The 14,627-nt window shown below is 41.1% G+C and overlaps 1 protein-coding gene across 3 annotated transcripts in view; it reads left to right on the top strand.

Moving 5' to 3' along the window:
* CPQ (carboxypeptidase Q) overlaps nucleotides 1–14,627 on the top strand; it is a 560,471-nt gene that overhangs the window by 181,080 nt on the left and 364,764 nt on the right. For all 3 annotated transcript variants that reach the window (NM_001076248.1, XM_005215675.3, XM_015474539.3), the window contains exon 3: nucleotides 13,107–13,314. In NM_001076248.1, the coding sequence (NP_001069716.1) occupies nucleotides 13,107–13,314 (208 nt within the window). The remainder of the gene's footprint in view (nucleotides 1–13,106; nucleotides 13,315–14,627) is intronic.

Raw genomic sequence — 14,627 nt, 5'->3', positions numbered from 1 at the left:
TGGGTATCCCGAAGGCAACATAAGATCTTTGAATATTTGAAATGTTAATGGTACTTATTCATTTGTGAGACTTTGAAACATTTTTGCTTTTCTTTTCCACTTTCTAAGTCCAGGGATTTGTGGAGTAGGATCAGTTGTTGGGAACCTTCAAAGATTATTGGCCATCTGAGGAGAGAGTCCTAGAAAGCTTATCAGTACATGCTTACTTAAGTTCACTGGGAGGGAAGCTATGTGGGATGGGGTGAGAAGAGCATGGGTTCAGAATCAGTCTGACCTAAATTCATATTCAAATTCTGCCACTTTCTAGTTTGATAAGATCTTTAAACTTTCCTGTACCTTCCTGAAACTTCATATTTTCTCACCTATTAAATGTGGTTAATTGCCTTATGGCAGAAAGTGAAGAGGAACTAAAAAGCCTCTTGATGAAAGTGAAAGTGGAGACTGAAAAAGTTGGCTTAAAGCTCAACATTCAGAAAATGAAGATCATGGCATCCCATCCCATCACTTCATGGCAAATAGATGGGGAAACAGTGGAAACAGTGTCAGACTTTCTTTTTCCGGGCTCCAAAATCACTGCAGATGGTGATTGCAGCCATGAAACTAAAAGACACTTACTCATTGGAAGGAAAGTTATGACCAACCTAGATAGCATGTTCAAAAGCATATTCAAAAGACATTCCAAAAGACATTACTTTGCCAACAAAGGTCCATCTAGTCAAGGCTATGGTTTTTCCAGTGGTAATGTATGGATGTGAGAGTTGGACTGTGAAGAAGGTTGAGCGCCAAAGAATTGATGCTTTTCAACTGTGGTGTTGGAGAAGACTCTTGAGAGTCCCTTGGACTGCAAGGAGATCCAACCAGTCCATTCTGAAGGAGATCAGCCCTGGGATTTCTTTGGAAGGAATGATGCTAAAGCTGAAACTCCAGTACTTTGGCCACCTCATGCGAAGAGTTGACTCATTGGAAAAGACTCTGATGCTGGGAGGGATTGGGGGCAGGAGGAGAAGGGGACGACAGAGGATGAAATGGCTGGATGGCATCACTGACTCGATGGATGTGAGTCTGAGTGAACTCTGGGAGTTGGTGATGGACAGGGAGGCCTGGCGTGCTGCGATTCATGGGGTTGCAAAGAGTCGGACACGACTGAGCGACTGAACTGAACTGAACTGAATGCCTTTCTGCTTAAATCACTCCTGCTTAAACTGTATGGTGATAGCTTTTAATTATAATTGTAATGGGATTTACATTGATAGCTGAGTTTATGTCCTTCCAGTCAATGGACTTTAATAAACAACATCCTGGAAATTTTCTCATGTAGTGCATATGATTCTGATATTTCAATCATGTCTCTAGAACTTTCTTTTAGAGGTAAATTGCTGTATCAAACTAATCATGAACCTGAGCCAGGTTTCTTATTGTTGAGAGCAGAAATTCTGTTTGGTTACAGTATTTTTTCCCCAACTTTTACTTCTCTAAGAAGCGCATAGGACAGTTAACATTTCAAAACATAGCTTTACAAAAATCCCATTTTGGAATGCCAGATTGTCACAGAGTTGTTTTCTCTCTCTGATATAACACTACAATAACATTATTTTATACTTGGTACAAACACAACCACACCAGTTTCTATCGTTTTTGCCCTCGATTTTTGAAGATGGAATTTAGAAAATGCATTTAGCTATGAAATATTGAAATCTCCTGAAAGTATATAGAATTATTTAACTGCACAACAGGGCTTCTTGTTTCATTAGAAGTAACATTCATTAGAAGTAACATTGTTTCATTAGAAGTAACATTCATTAGAAGTAACATTAGATGGGTTAGCTAACTGAGCTGCCGAGACTGTATTTTAATAATCTCTAGGGCTTATCTCCTGCTTAAAATTCTTTGTCATTTAGTCTATGTGTGTTAAATCACTGACGCTTACTAATTCTTCTTCAGATTTGTTTTCTTTCTACTGTTTGGTGTTTGATCACTTTGATGTTTGATGGGAGGAAGACAGTAGTTATCTAATTTTCACTGAACGGTCTTCCCTAAGGCATTAAATATATTTATCCTATATCTTATCTGTCATCAGCTGCGGATTGTAAAATACCGATAGAAACTTGGAATTCAAGGCTCCTACATCACTCAGCTCTTCCTCAGTAATGCACAACCCCCAAATCTCTGTGGCTTGCAACCACCAAGTTTCATGTCATATGCATGCATGCGTGCTAAGTTGCTTCAGTCATGTCCAACTCTTTGTGACCCTATGGACTATAGCCCATCAGGTTCCTCTGTCCATGGGATTCTCCAGGCAAGAATCCTGGAGTGGGTTGCCATGCCCTCCTCCAGGGATCTTCCTGACCCAGGGATCGAACCCACCTCTTGAACCCGCATCTGTTATGTCTTCTGCTTTGGCAGGTGGGTTCTTTACCACAAGCAGCACCTGGGAAGTTCCAAGGTTTATGTCATATATATAACATAAATTTATAAACAAACTTTTTAAATAATATATTTAAAATATATTTATATATGTATTATAATATATATATATTATATATGTATGTAAAGTTGGTAATGCCCTTGTTTCTACCTCAGATATCTTTTTTAACCCCAGGATTCAGGCTGAAGGAAAAACCCATCTGGGACACTCCATTCTTGTGGCTGAAAGTAAAGGGTTCTTCAAAGGCAGTCAAAACTTAACAATGGCTCTTACATTTCCCACCCAGCTGTGACCACACACCCTGGCCTCTCACATTCCATTGGCCAGAACAAGTCTCATGGCCAAACCCAGTGTTCCAAGAGATACCCTGCAGTTTACAAGGCAATTGATGAGAGGGTGGTCATTTTTTTTTTTTTTTAATAAAGAAACGTAGAGGAAATCATCAAATATAGCACAGATGTAATTTTAGATAGGGCTACTGGCATCTTTTTCTGTTTTGGCCTGTTCTTCTGATGCTACTTAAAAATGTCCCTTCCCTCCTCCTCTCTCCCATCACTCCTTCTGTACCCATTGCTGCCAAGCAGACCCATGAGACCTACTCAGTTTCTTTGCCCAGCCTGACTTGAGTTCTTTATGATATGCTGCCTAAGTTATCAATTTAGTCTAAATTGACAAGAAGTCACACAGCCTCTGGAGCTGTCTGACCTGATAAAGACTAGCTTTGCTCTGAGCCAAGAGGCTCCCTCTTTGTTGAAGTCATACCTACTATTTTTGTTTTACTTCTGGTAATCGTTTGAGATGAAATTTTAAATAAATCATATATTTATTGCTTATACTTATTCTGTGTATGTCCAGACCCCTTGCATACGTATTCTTGTTTTATAATGCTTTGTAATATACAGAGTAATTTTTACCTCTATCATCTTAAACAGTGCTCCCACGAATCCTGGTGGTATCAATATTATTGTGATTCTCATGTTATAGGCTGGGGAAAGTTGGGCAACTTGTTCCAGATCAAAGGCTAGTGAGCCTTGTAGCCAATATATAATGATGGAGACTTCTTATTACTGATAAAGAAATACCCCATTTAAAGTATATAGTGAAGAATAATATATATATAATGCAACATATAAACACTTTGTTAAAAAGTTTTAGCGTAAGATGCTTGTTTTACAAATAGGATTCACATTATTCAGATGGAGAAAGAAAAATATCATAGGGTATCACTTACATGTGGAATTTTTATCTACAAAAGAGAAATAGAAAACAATTTTATGGTTAACAAGGGGTAATGGGAGAGGGATAAATCGAGAGATTGGGATTGACATATACACATATACACACTGCTGCTGCTGCTAAGTCGCTTCAGTCGTGTCCGACTCTGTGCGACCCCATAGACAGCAGACCACTAGGCTCCTCTGTCCCTGGGATTCTCCAGGCAAGAATACTAGAGTGGGTTGCCATTTCCTTCTCCAATGCATGAAAGTGAAAAGTGAAAGTGAAATCGCTCAGTCGTGCCTGACTCTTAGCGACCCCATGGACTGCAGCCCACCAGGCTCCTCTGTCCATGGGATTTTCCAGGCAAGAGTAGTGGAGTGGGTCGCCGTTGCCTTCTCCATACTAGTATAGTATATGTAAAATAGATAACTAGTAAGGACCTACTGCATAGCACAGGAAACTGCTCAGTACTCTGTAATGACCTATATGGGGAAAGAATCTAAAAAAGTGAGATGTGTATAACTGATTCATTTTGCTGTTCACCTGAAACTAGCACACTATTGTAAGTCAACTATACTTCAATAGAAATGAAGCAAACAAAAATTTTCAAAATTGTCTTCATTTTGAATGATTTGATCACTAAATTTCAGTTGATATACACCTTTCCCCAGGAAAATCGTTACGTAGATTGGACAGCACAGATAGTGGAGTGCAGAACTCCAAGTCAGTCTCCCCATCACAGTGAAAGATGCCCTTCCACACTCTTGCCCAAAGTGGGTTCACTGTTCTTTTTCTCTACTGCCCTGCGCTACTCCAAGCCACTGTCACCTCTCAGGCAGAATGTGGTGATGGTCCCCTAAACAGCTGTCCTGCAAGCCCGCCTCCTTTCCTTACCTCCTCCAATGCTTCATCACCCTGAGCCCAGTGATGTTTTCTAAATGTAAATCTGAATTTGCCTGACTTCTCGATCCCCACCCAAATTCCCTCCATAGTACAGCTACAGGGCTCCCGTGTGATGTTGCCTACATACCACCTGTCTCCTCTCATGCCATCCTTTCCCTTACTGTCTACATACTGGAATCTCAGTACTCTCCTCCCTTCCACCTCTCCCCAGCCTCCCTGCCAATGTCCTGTAGTCCCTCAACACTCATTCCTGAGATCGAAAGGACTTCCCTGGTGGCTCAGATGGTAGAGAATCTGTCTGCAATGCAGAAGACCCAGGTTTGATCTCATGAAGATTCCCTGGAGAGGGAAATGGCAACCCACTCCAGTATTCTTGCCTGGGAAATACCATGGACAGAGTAGCCTGGCGGTCTATGGGGTCACAAAGAGTCAGACACGACTGAGCAACTAACAAGACACCTTCTCAGCAAAGCTAAAACAAATCCTGTTTTAGTCTATAGAAACTCACCTCTCTATCTCCACTGTCACTGAGGCCTGTGGATTTTATTCCTTACATACCACTGGAAACTGACCAAGGTGCACAGTATCTTGCAGCTGCTCACTTTTCCAGATGTATTAGATAACTGGTTTTGGCGAAAGCCCTTGCTCACCCACACCAATCCCCATTACAAGGAAATACCAGGGGCTGGGGAGAAGGCTACCATTTCAGACATGTTTCAGACCAACCATGTTTCAAAGCAACTGTGATTCAGACACAGTGCACCTCATGTTCTAGGCTATGAATGCTCCCTTTGATAATCACTAAGCTTGATCAAGGTGCCTAATTGTGTGACTGCCTTGCCTGCTGTGGAAGCAGTTTGGATTCTAAGTGATCAGATTGCTAAGGACCGGTCTGTGCTGTATGCTGTGGCTAAGGGTGTTGCTGAGTTGGGTCTCTGGACGACCTGAGTGGCCTACATTACATGTTGATTAAAAATAATGGTCCTGGAGTAGCCTCTCCAGCAAAAGACAAAACGTGCAAACTCTGTATTTTAGAGGTCAAGGTAGACAAGCTGCTTTGCTTGCGGCCCGTCCTCAAGTGTTAGTGTGGAAAGACAGCTTGCGGCATGCTGCGATGTTGAACAAACGAAATGGTGAGAATTTATTGTCTCCTTGGATTGTGATGAAGTCAGGTCCGGGCTCACTTGCAAGGCAGACGGACAAGGTTTGATTGGAGCTGGCTCTCGGAGACCAGTGTGGATAGGGCAATTCAGTCACTGGAGCAGTGTTTTGCCTCTTGCTCTTCTAACTTTCACGCAGATAATAGCTTCAGTTCAGTTCAGTCGCTCAATCATGTCCAACTCTTTGCAACCCCACGGACTGCAGCACGCCAGACCTCCCTGTCTATCACCAACTCCCAGAGTTTACTCAAACTCATGTCCATTGAGTCAGTGATGCCATCCACCATCTCATCCTCTGTCATTCCCCTTCTCCTCCCACCTTCAATCTTTCCCAGCATCAGTGTCTTTTCCAATGAGTCAGTTCTTCGCATCAGGTGGCCAAAGTATTGGAGTTTCAGCTTCAGCATCAGTCCTTCCAATGAATATTCAGGACTGATTTCATTTAGGATGGCCTGGTTGGATCTCCTTGCAGTCCAAGGGACTCTCAAGAGTCTTCTCCAACACCACAGTTCAAAAGCATCAATTCTTTCATGCTCGGCTTTATCTATAGTCCAACTCTCACATCCATACATGACTACTGGAAAAGTCATAGCTTTGACTAGACGGACCTTTGTTGGCAAAGTAATGTCTCTGCTTTTTAATATGCTGTCTAGGTTGGTCATAACTTTCCTTCCAAGGAGTAAGCATCTTTTAATTTCATGGCTGCAGTCACCATCTGCAGTGATTTTGGAACCCCAAAAAATAAAGTCTGCCACTGTTTCCACTGTTTCCCCATCTGTTTGCCATGAAGTAATGGGACCGGATGCCATGATCTTAGTTTTCTGAATGTTGAGCTTTAAGCCAACTTTTTCATAAGATAATAGCTTCGTTTAACCGTATTTTCCTGAAAATTATTTCAAGGAGACTCTTCTACTTGTCTTCTTAGAATTCATAGAATGATAGGGGTCCATAAATATCTTGGTTAACAATTAGAAGATTTTAGAGTGTCGCACTGTCTGTTTTTGGGACCTGGCAGGAAATCTCCTATTCACTGAATTTGAATAGATGTTTCACCTGTTTTGGGGTTCCCTTCTTTGTTCTTTACCTGGGAATGCCCTTTTCTTTATTTTCAGCCTACTGAAATCTTTTAAGTCCCACTTAAAGTTTATCTTATTGGGAAACTTGCAAGATTTCCCCCTATCAGAATTGATATTGATTTATGTTACTTTTTTCATGAAATTTTACTCTGTACTTTAAGCACTTGTGACATCCTGTGCTTTTTAAAGTTATTATTTACCTATTTTTCTTCCCCAGATTATACAATTTTTGAGGACAGAAATGGAACTTAAAGTTCCTATTATCCCCAATGCTCAACACAAATTCCACCCAGCAGGAGGGCTGTAAATTTTTTCAATGACTTTGAATCTTTAACGCTTGTTCTTCCATGAAAAGGTTGGTGCACAATCATTATCTTCTCCCCCAAAAGATGGATGCTCAGAAAGGACTGTTCTGAAGTTCTTTTTATTTGCCGTGCCATGAATTTGCAATTTCCTTACCACTTCAGGCCAAAACATCAAATTTCCAAGAACAGCTTTTATCCTTTTTTCTGTAATTGAATTCAGGAAAACTAACCACTCCACTGGACCTAGTAGCCTTGTATAGCACACTTGGAATAAGATTACATGGTGAAGAGTGAGACACTAGGCTTTCTTTTAGGTAGGGCTGGAGTAATTCCTGTTTGGGGTTAAGTCTTCTGAAATCAGAATCCATTTCCTGAGACTTCCCACTTTGAATTGAGCCCCAGAGACATGTTTTTCTGTCTGTAATCTTTTCCTTTTAATAATAGAAAAGATTATGAAATTCTCACATCACTATCTTCCTACTCTTAACTGTTCTTGGAAGGAATCAGGGCAGAAGAGACTGAGATTTGAGTCTCTGTATCAAATTTTCCATAGAATAAATGATCCCAGCCAACACCACAGCAGTCAGCGTCTGTTGTCTCTGCAAGAAAACTGCAGCACTAACTATGCACAGGGTGAGGCATGTAAAAAAATAAGTGAATCAATTTTGAAAATTAGAAATGGAGAATTAGAAGTGGAGAATAGAAGGGAGCCTGAGGCTTTTTATACTATTTTTATAATAATAACTACCACCATTCTTTTCATTGCTCTAACAGTTTGATGACTCTTGTCCTAGAGTGAAACATCCCTCATAGCTCCCCTGTGAGAAGACTGGAACCTAGTGTGATAACAGTGCTCTGATGTATGAGCAAGATGAAGGAAAAATAAAGGATAACTTTAGGCAGCTTTTTATATACTTACTTATGTTTCTTATTCCTGTTCAGATGAAAATCCAGAGCTTTTCTTTTGATATGTTTTACATTTCAAAAGAAGATAGCAATGATGTTAATAGGAAGAGCATGACCCTTGGATTCAGATGACCAATAATTCAACTTTCAGTTTCAGCACCTTGTAGTCGTGTAAATTTATTTCTATGCACTTCCGTGTTCCTAATGACTACTTTGCAGAGTTGCTATGAACACTGGTTTAAACAATAGATACTCACTATTATTATTTTATCAATTATACTCACTTACAGAAATGTGTAAGTTTCTTGGATGTATACATTTTAGGGGAGTGATCATGGATGGGATATTATTACACTTATTTTTTGGTTTCTCTTTATTTCATTCTGTATATGCATGTGTACATGTGTGCATTTGTGCCTATGAGTGTGTATGAGTAAATTTCACATATTACATGTCAGGTACCACTTAAGGCATTTTGATAATATTAATGAATAAGGCAGATAAGAATTTCTACCCTGCTGCCCCCCCTCCACCCCATGGGGCTTACATTACTGTAGTAGAAGCAGCTGGAAGCAGACAACTGCTATTGAAAAATTAAGCTAGAAAAGAGAGATGGGGGTTGGGAGTGGGTTACAATTATTAATAAGGAGTTCAGGACATCTGATAATGGTTTTATGTTTGAGGTTTTCATATACTAGTTTTAAGAACGAGGGCATGAAAAGAAGGGAGCAGAGAGGAGAGAAAAGAATAGCAGCCTGCTGTGTAGGAGAGCAGAAGGCTTTCCTTTGCGTACCATGTCAAAACACAATTAATATGGAAGAGTGAGGTTTTCTGGATGGCCTGGTTTTATTTTATTCATTTTGAGCAAAAATCTTGCTTAAGTATTTTTGTACATACCCTGACTTCCCAAACAGTGGGTACTGAATACAGGCTGCTGTAGGAGGCCCTGCCGTGATGGCCACGTCTGTTCCTGCCTGTCCTGAAGCAAGCCCCCCCGGGGCCAGCAGAGGCGCTTTTGGCCATCTGCCTACGTAATAGCTGAGCCTGCGGTGATTACGCATTCTACACAGTAGCCATTATTTACATGTGGCTATCTAAATTTGAGTATAAGTTGATTAAAAGAAATGGCATTAAAAATTCAGTTTCTGAGTCACATTAGTCACATTTAAGGCATTCAGGGGGACCCCGCTGGTAGTCCAGTGGCTAAGACTCCCCAGTCCCAATGCAGAGGGCCTGGGTTTGATCCCTGGTCGGGGAACTAGATCCCACATGCCACAGCTAAGAGTTCCTATGCTGCATCCAAGAGCCTGCCTGTCAAAATGTAGATCGGAAATCCTGCATGCCACAGCTAAGACCTGGTGCAGCCAAGTAAGTACAAAAATAACGTGCTGGTAGCCACATGTGTCTAGTGGCCGCCATGTTAGCCCAGACACAGAGCATTTCTGATACTGCAAAAACGTCAGTAAGTGCGTATTTGTTATGTTTCATGTTCCTGTCTCTGACATTGCTTTTTTTCCCCCTGTGGTACTGCTATCAGCTTCCAAACCTATCTCTTCTTTCTGATTTATTGTTTCTCATAGTTCATAGGTTTAAGCACTAGATTTAGAATTTTATAGAAATAAGGGTAACTAGGCTTTAAGAGCAGAAGAGCTTCCTTATGTTCAAGTGCCTGAGTTTTTATACTTGGGATTTATATTTCTGTTCTGACTGCCCCGAGGCCTTTTTTGCTTGGTTGTTCTTGTGCAGCTGTGCTCTGGGTGGTCAGAGAGTCAGACTGCTGAATTATTGTGGGAGAAGTGCTCTCAAACTTTAAAGATGAAATTGCACTTCTATGGAAATGCTTTAGATCCAGTCAATAGCCCCTTATGTGGAGCAGTGCCATTTGAGGAAAGCTTATTGACTGGCTGCCTACACACACACTGAGCACTATGTTAGGCCCAGGAGATATGAACCAAAGCAAAAGCCCCAGACCCCGAAGAGTTCCCGGCTTAGGTGGTATTGTCAATCATAAATGAGCAAAGTTGCCTTGTCTCTTAGGCATTCCTGGTGGCTCAATGGTAAAAAAATCTGCCTGATAATGCAGGAGACCTGGGTTTGATCCCTAAGCTGAGAAGATTCCCTGGAGAAGGAAATGGCAACCCACTCCAGTATTCTTGCCAGGGAAATCCCATGGACAGAGGAGCCTGGAGGGCTACAGTCCCTGGGGTTGTGAAGTCAGGCACGACTGAGCGACTAAACAACAACATTGTCTAGTGCCTGGGTATGCCCAGGAGACTCTGAAAGTCAAGAGTTGAGTGGTGCACTAACCAGCCTTCCTGGAGGCAGGGGGAGAGGGGTGAGGCAAAGAGGCCAGAGGCCTTGAGAATGCTCCCTAAAGTAATGATTCTTTTTTTTTTTTTTCTATTTCTTATTTAAATTTTATTTTTATTGGAGTATAGTTGACAGAGGATGAGATGGCTGGATGGCATCACTGACTTGATGGACATGAGTTTGAGTAGACTCCGGCAGTTGGTGACAGACAGGGAGGCCTGGCGAGCTACAGTCCGTGGGGTCACAGAGTTGGACACAATTGAGCAACTGAACTGACCTGAACTGAATAGCTGGTTTACAGTGTTGTGCTAGTTTCAGATGTACAGTAAAGTGAATCAGTCATACATATTCATATATCTGCTCTTTCTTAGATTCTTTCCCGATATCGGCTGTTGCATAATATTGTGTAGAGTTTGAGGGAGTGATTCTTAAACAGCATCTGAGGGATAAATAGGTGTTAGTCACATGACAAAGTTGGGAGAGTGGGGTCAACAAGACATATCTACCGTAGTGTGAACGAAGACACTGAGAAGTGAACTGCTGTGGTGAGAGTGGGAACTTTAACTTTAGTATTGACTGAATTTAAAATAAAAGGGAGCCCGTGTCTATACAGACAGACAGGCTTTGACTGTTACTGTGAGGTGACGGGTAATGGGCAGAGGGGGTGGGGGGGGTGGGCAGGGAGATGGTGGCACAGGCTGCTCTGACTTTTCCGCAGTTTGAGTCCTTCACCCTGGTGGCTCTGTGGAAGTTAAATTTGAGGGAGCTGGGCTGGAGGCTGGGACACTAGTGGTGGTGAGGTGAAAGAGGAGCAACTCATGGTCCAAACAGAAGGGCACCAGAGTCTGATGTGAGAGGTGTAATGTGGCAGAGCAGAGGCCTGCTTTCAGGTAGTACTAAGGAGTAAGAGTCTCAGTATTTGAGGACTGATGGGACCTGGAGGATGAAGGAGACAGAGGAATCAGAGATGACCCTAAGCTTTCAGGAAAACAGATTAATTTGAAGACTTCTTGCAAGTTCTTGGTGATAGATTTTGACCTATAGCTGCTTCTAGTGTTCTGCATTGGCGACTGATGTCTAGGTTAGGTTTTGGCTCATTAGGACTCTGTCACTCACATTTGTTAAAAGAACTTGAACCGTAGACCCTAGTGAAGCACTCCCCTTGTATGATTTTAATTTTGCAGTGGCCAATGAAAATTTATAGAAACTTGGCTTCATTTCTAGTGGCTCCAATCCAGATGCCAAAATTACCCCATTGCTGGGACACCCCTTGGGTGGACCATCGAATCTGTTATTCATTAGAAACAGCTGAAAAGCATCAACAAAATTCCTGTGACATGCCAACAATAACGCCAGTCAAATTTCAAGGTAACTCCAGGTTTCAAAAAGTTATGAATCTCAAAGTCCGTCTAGCCAAGCCTTTATTTGTATTCTTACACATATTTATCATGTGAAAAAGCTGGTGGCTTCCTTACTTTTCATAATTGTCCATTGCTTTCCTTAGATTATGAATTAAGTTCTGAGTTCTGAATGTTGGTGGAGACATACTTGTAGATCTGTAGTCAATCACTTTAAAGCGATGGTACAGATTCAGTCTGGATGGTGGAACCAGAAGCGGAGAGCAGCCAGCTCAAAGGGTCCATTGTGTGGGGCCCATGTTGAAAGCAAGAATTCTCTCATAACTGCAGTGCATTTAAAAAGGATTTTCCAAGTAACAGTTACTATTTTAATGACATGTTAAGCTTCCAGAAGAACTTGATTCTCTAGTTTGCAGGACTAAAGAAATGTGCCAAATAATCCATGTTGATACTTGGGTTTTTACTGCCATATTTCATGACTGCCTGGCTGAAGCTATAAAGCAGTAGGTGCCTGCCTCCTTACTTTAGATAGTTATATTTAGCTACTGCATCTGGCCTTTGTTGCTAAATATTTTTTTTTTCTTGTCCCTGTAACTGTGCCATCAAATTGAATCCTCAGTGGTCTGGCAGTTTTTGAATGACTTCTCAGAAGCTGTGAAACCCTGTCATAATCAGGAAGATTTGGGCAAGACTTGTGGTGTGAAAAAAGATGTCACATCTTTCTAAATGAGACAAGAGGATTATAGAACAGTTACATAGCATCTTCAGAATTTTTAGGTGAAGAATAGTGAAATGTTTGGTAATGAACAAGTCCTATAAATCGAGACATGGGCAGTTTTCACATTCTTTAAAAGGATTCAGTACAAAGAAGGAAAGAAAACAAGCTGACTTTTTGTGGCTCTTGGGAGAAGTTACATTAACTATTTGTTAAAAATTGGAAGTATGAAAATCATTGGCTCCTAAGAATTTTTTTAATAAATTGCCATCCTTTGTATAATGTCAATGAATGTTGTTTAGCCACATATCAAAATAGTTTTATGAAAAGATAAATATGTGTTTCATTAATCCCAAGGGAAGCTTTCTAAAATGCGTTTTTTAAATAAATAATTAGTGTCATTTTGTGAAACTCATGACCTGTTAGGGTGGGAAAGAGACAAAAAAAAAAAAAGACATCTTTGCAAGCAATTTGTGATTTAATAGCAGCTGGTCAAGCGAGTTGAAAAACCTAATGAGTCGTATATTAAATGTTTTGAATGCCTTTTCTCTTTCTTGGGAAACTGGCTAACCCCTATAGTCTTTCTCCCATAGCAAATGGCTCTGAAACTTTGATCTTTGCAAACCAGTTTGCCAGATGTAGTGGATAGAGCGTGTGTGACCTTTTGTGTGCCAATTCAACCTGGCTGATCGGAAACCACGTGTTAATCTTGCATGACTTTTATTTGTAGGCATTACTGCGGAAGTTCTGGTGGTGACCTCTTTCGATGAACTGCAGAGAAGGGGGCCAGACGCAGAAGGGAAGATCGTCGTTTACAATCAACCTTATACCAACTACTCCGCAGCAGTGCAGTACCGCATGGAGGGGGCGGTGGAAGCTGCCAAAGTGGGGGCTTTGGCATCCCTCATTCGCTCCGTGGCTTCCTTCTCCATCTACAGGTTGGTCATTGAGTTCATTTGAAACGCTTTAAAAAACCAGGGTTTTCCATCAAAGAGAAGCCCTTCCAGAATAAAAACAAACTAGTCAAGTGACAATACTGATTGTTCATGGAATTTCCCCCCATTCCACATTTGGTCATTTGTTTGTAATAACTTCTTTGGCCTTTTCAGGATTCCAAGCATCATTTGTGCATTCCTTTAAAAAGTTTTCCACATCCACGATGATCCCATAACATTTCTTATATAACCAGTATGTTTTATGTATTTTCATTGGAGGGAGAGCTGAATTCACGTCTGCATTTCATCAAAGATTCCTAATGACTTCAGAGGAAGCTAGACTTTTTTCCATTGTTGCTGCTGCTAAGCTGCTTCAGTCGTGTCCGACTCTTTTGTGACCCCAGAGACGGCAGCCCACCAGGCTTCTCCGTCCCTGGGATTCTCCAGCCAAGAACACTGGAGTGGGTTGCCATTTCCTTCTCCAATGCATGCAAGTGAAAAGTGAAAGTGAAGTCACTCAGTCATGTCTGACTCCTAGCGACCCCATGGACTGAAGCCTACCAGGCTCCTCCATCCACGGGATTTACCAGGCAAGAGTACTGGAGTGGGGTGCCATTGCTTTCTCCGTCCATTGTTGCTAGAGAAGTGAAATACAAATAAAGTGGGTAACTTGATGGGGGCCATCTATGGTGTAGTGGAAAGAGTTGAGGCAGCAGAGGACCTTGGATATAAATCTGTTTCTAAAGAACTAAGAGGTCTTGGGAATGTTCTTTTTTTAATTGAAGTATAGTTGACTTACAGTATTGTATTAGTTTCAGACATACAGCAAAATGAGTCAGTGTTTTTGCAGCTCATACTCCATAAGTTATTACAAGATAATGCCTATAATTCCCTGTGCTATACAATATATTCTTGTTCCTTCTTTATTTTATACATAGTAGTTTATACCTATTAATCTCATACCACCTTGGAATATTCTTAAAACTCTTTGGGCCTCAGGATTCTACTCTATTAATTGTTGAAATTAATGACAATACTTTCACAAAATTATTTTGAGATTGAGGTAAACTTATGAAAGATATTCAGTTTTCTATAAAGGTCTATTTTGAGGGCAATGGAAACTTTGTCTTTTTCTTTGTATTTCTGATTGAGGTATTTGCAAAGCGCTTTATTGACCCTCAGCCCTGGGAGGAAATTTGGCATTGCAGTGGGTAAAAGTTCTAAAAACTGACCTGGAGACATTGGGTCAGTTTAATAGCTACATATAATAGTGTCACGTATCAAGGATAAAATATTTGAGAAACATGGATAAAAGA

The sequence above is a fragment of the Bos taurus genome, chromosome 14 (genome assembly GCF_002263795.3).
Source record: "Bos taurus isolate L1 Dominette 01449 registration number 42190680 breed Hereford chromosome 14, ARS-UCD2.0, whole genome shotgun sequence".
NCBI classification, from domain to species: domain Eukaryota; kingdom Metazoa; phylum Chordata; class Mammalia; order Artiodactyla; family Bovidae; genus Bos; species Bos taurus.
The sequence above is the reverse complement of the archived record's forward strand: the minus strand, read 5'-3'. Positions and strand labels throughout refer to the sequence as shown.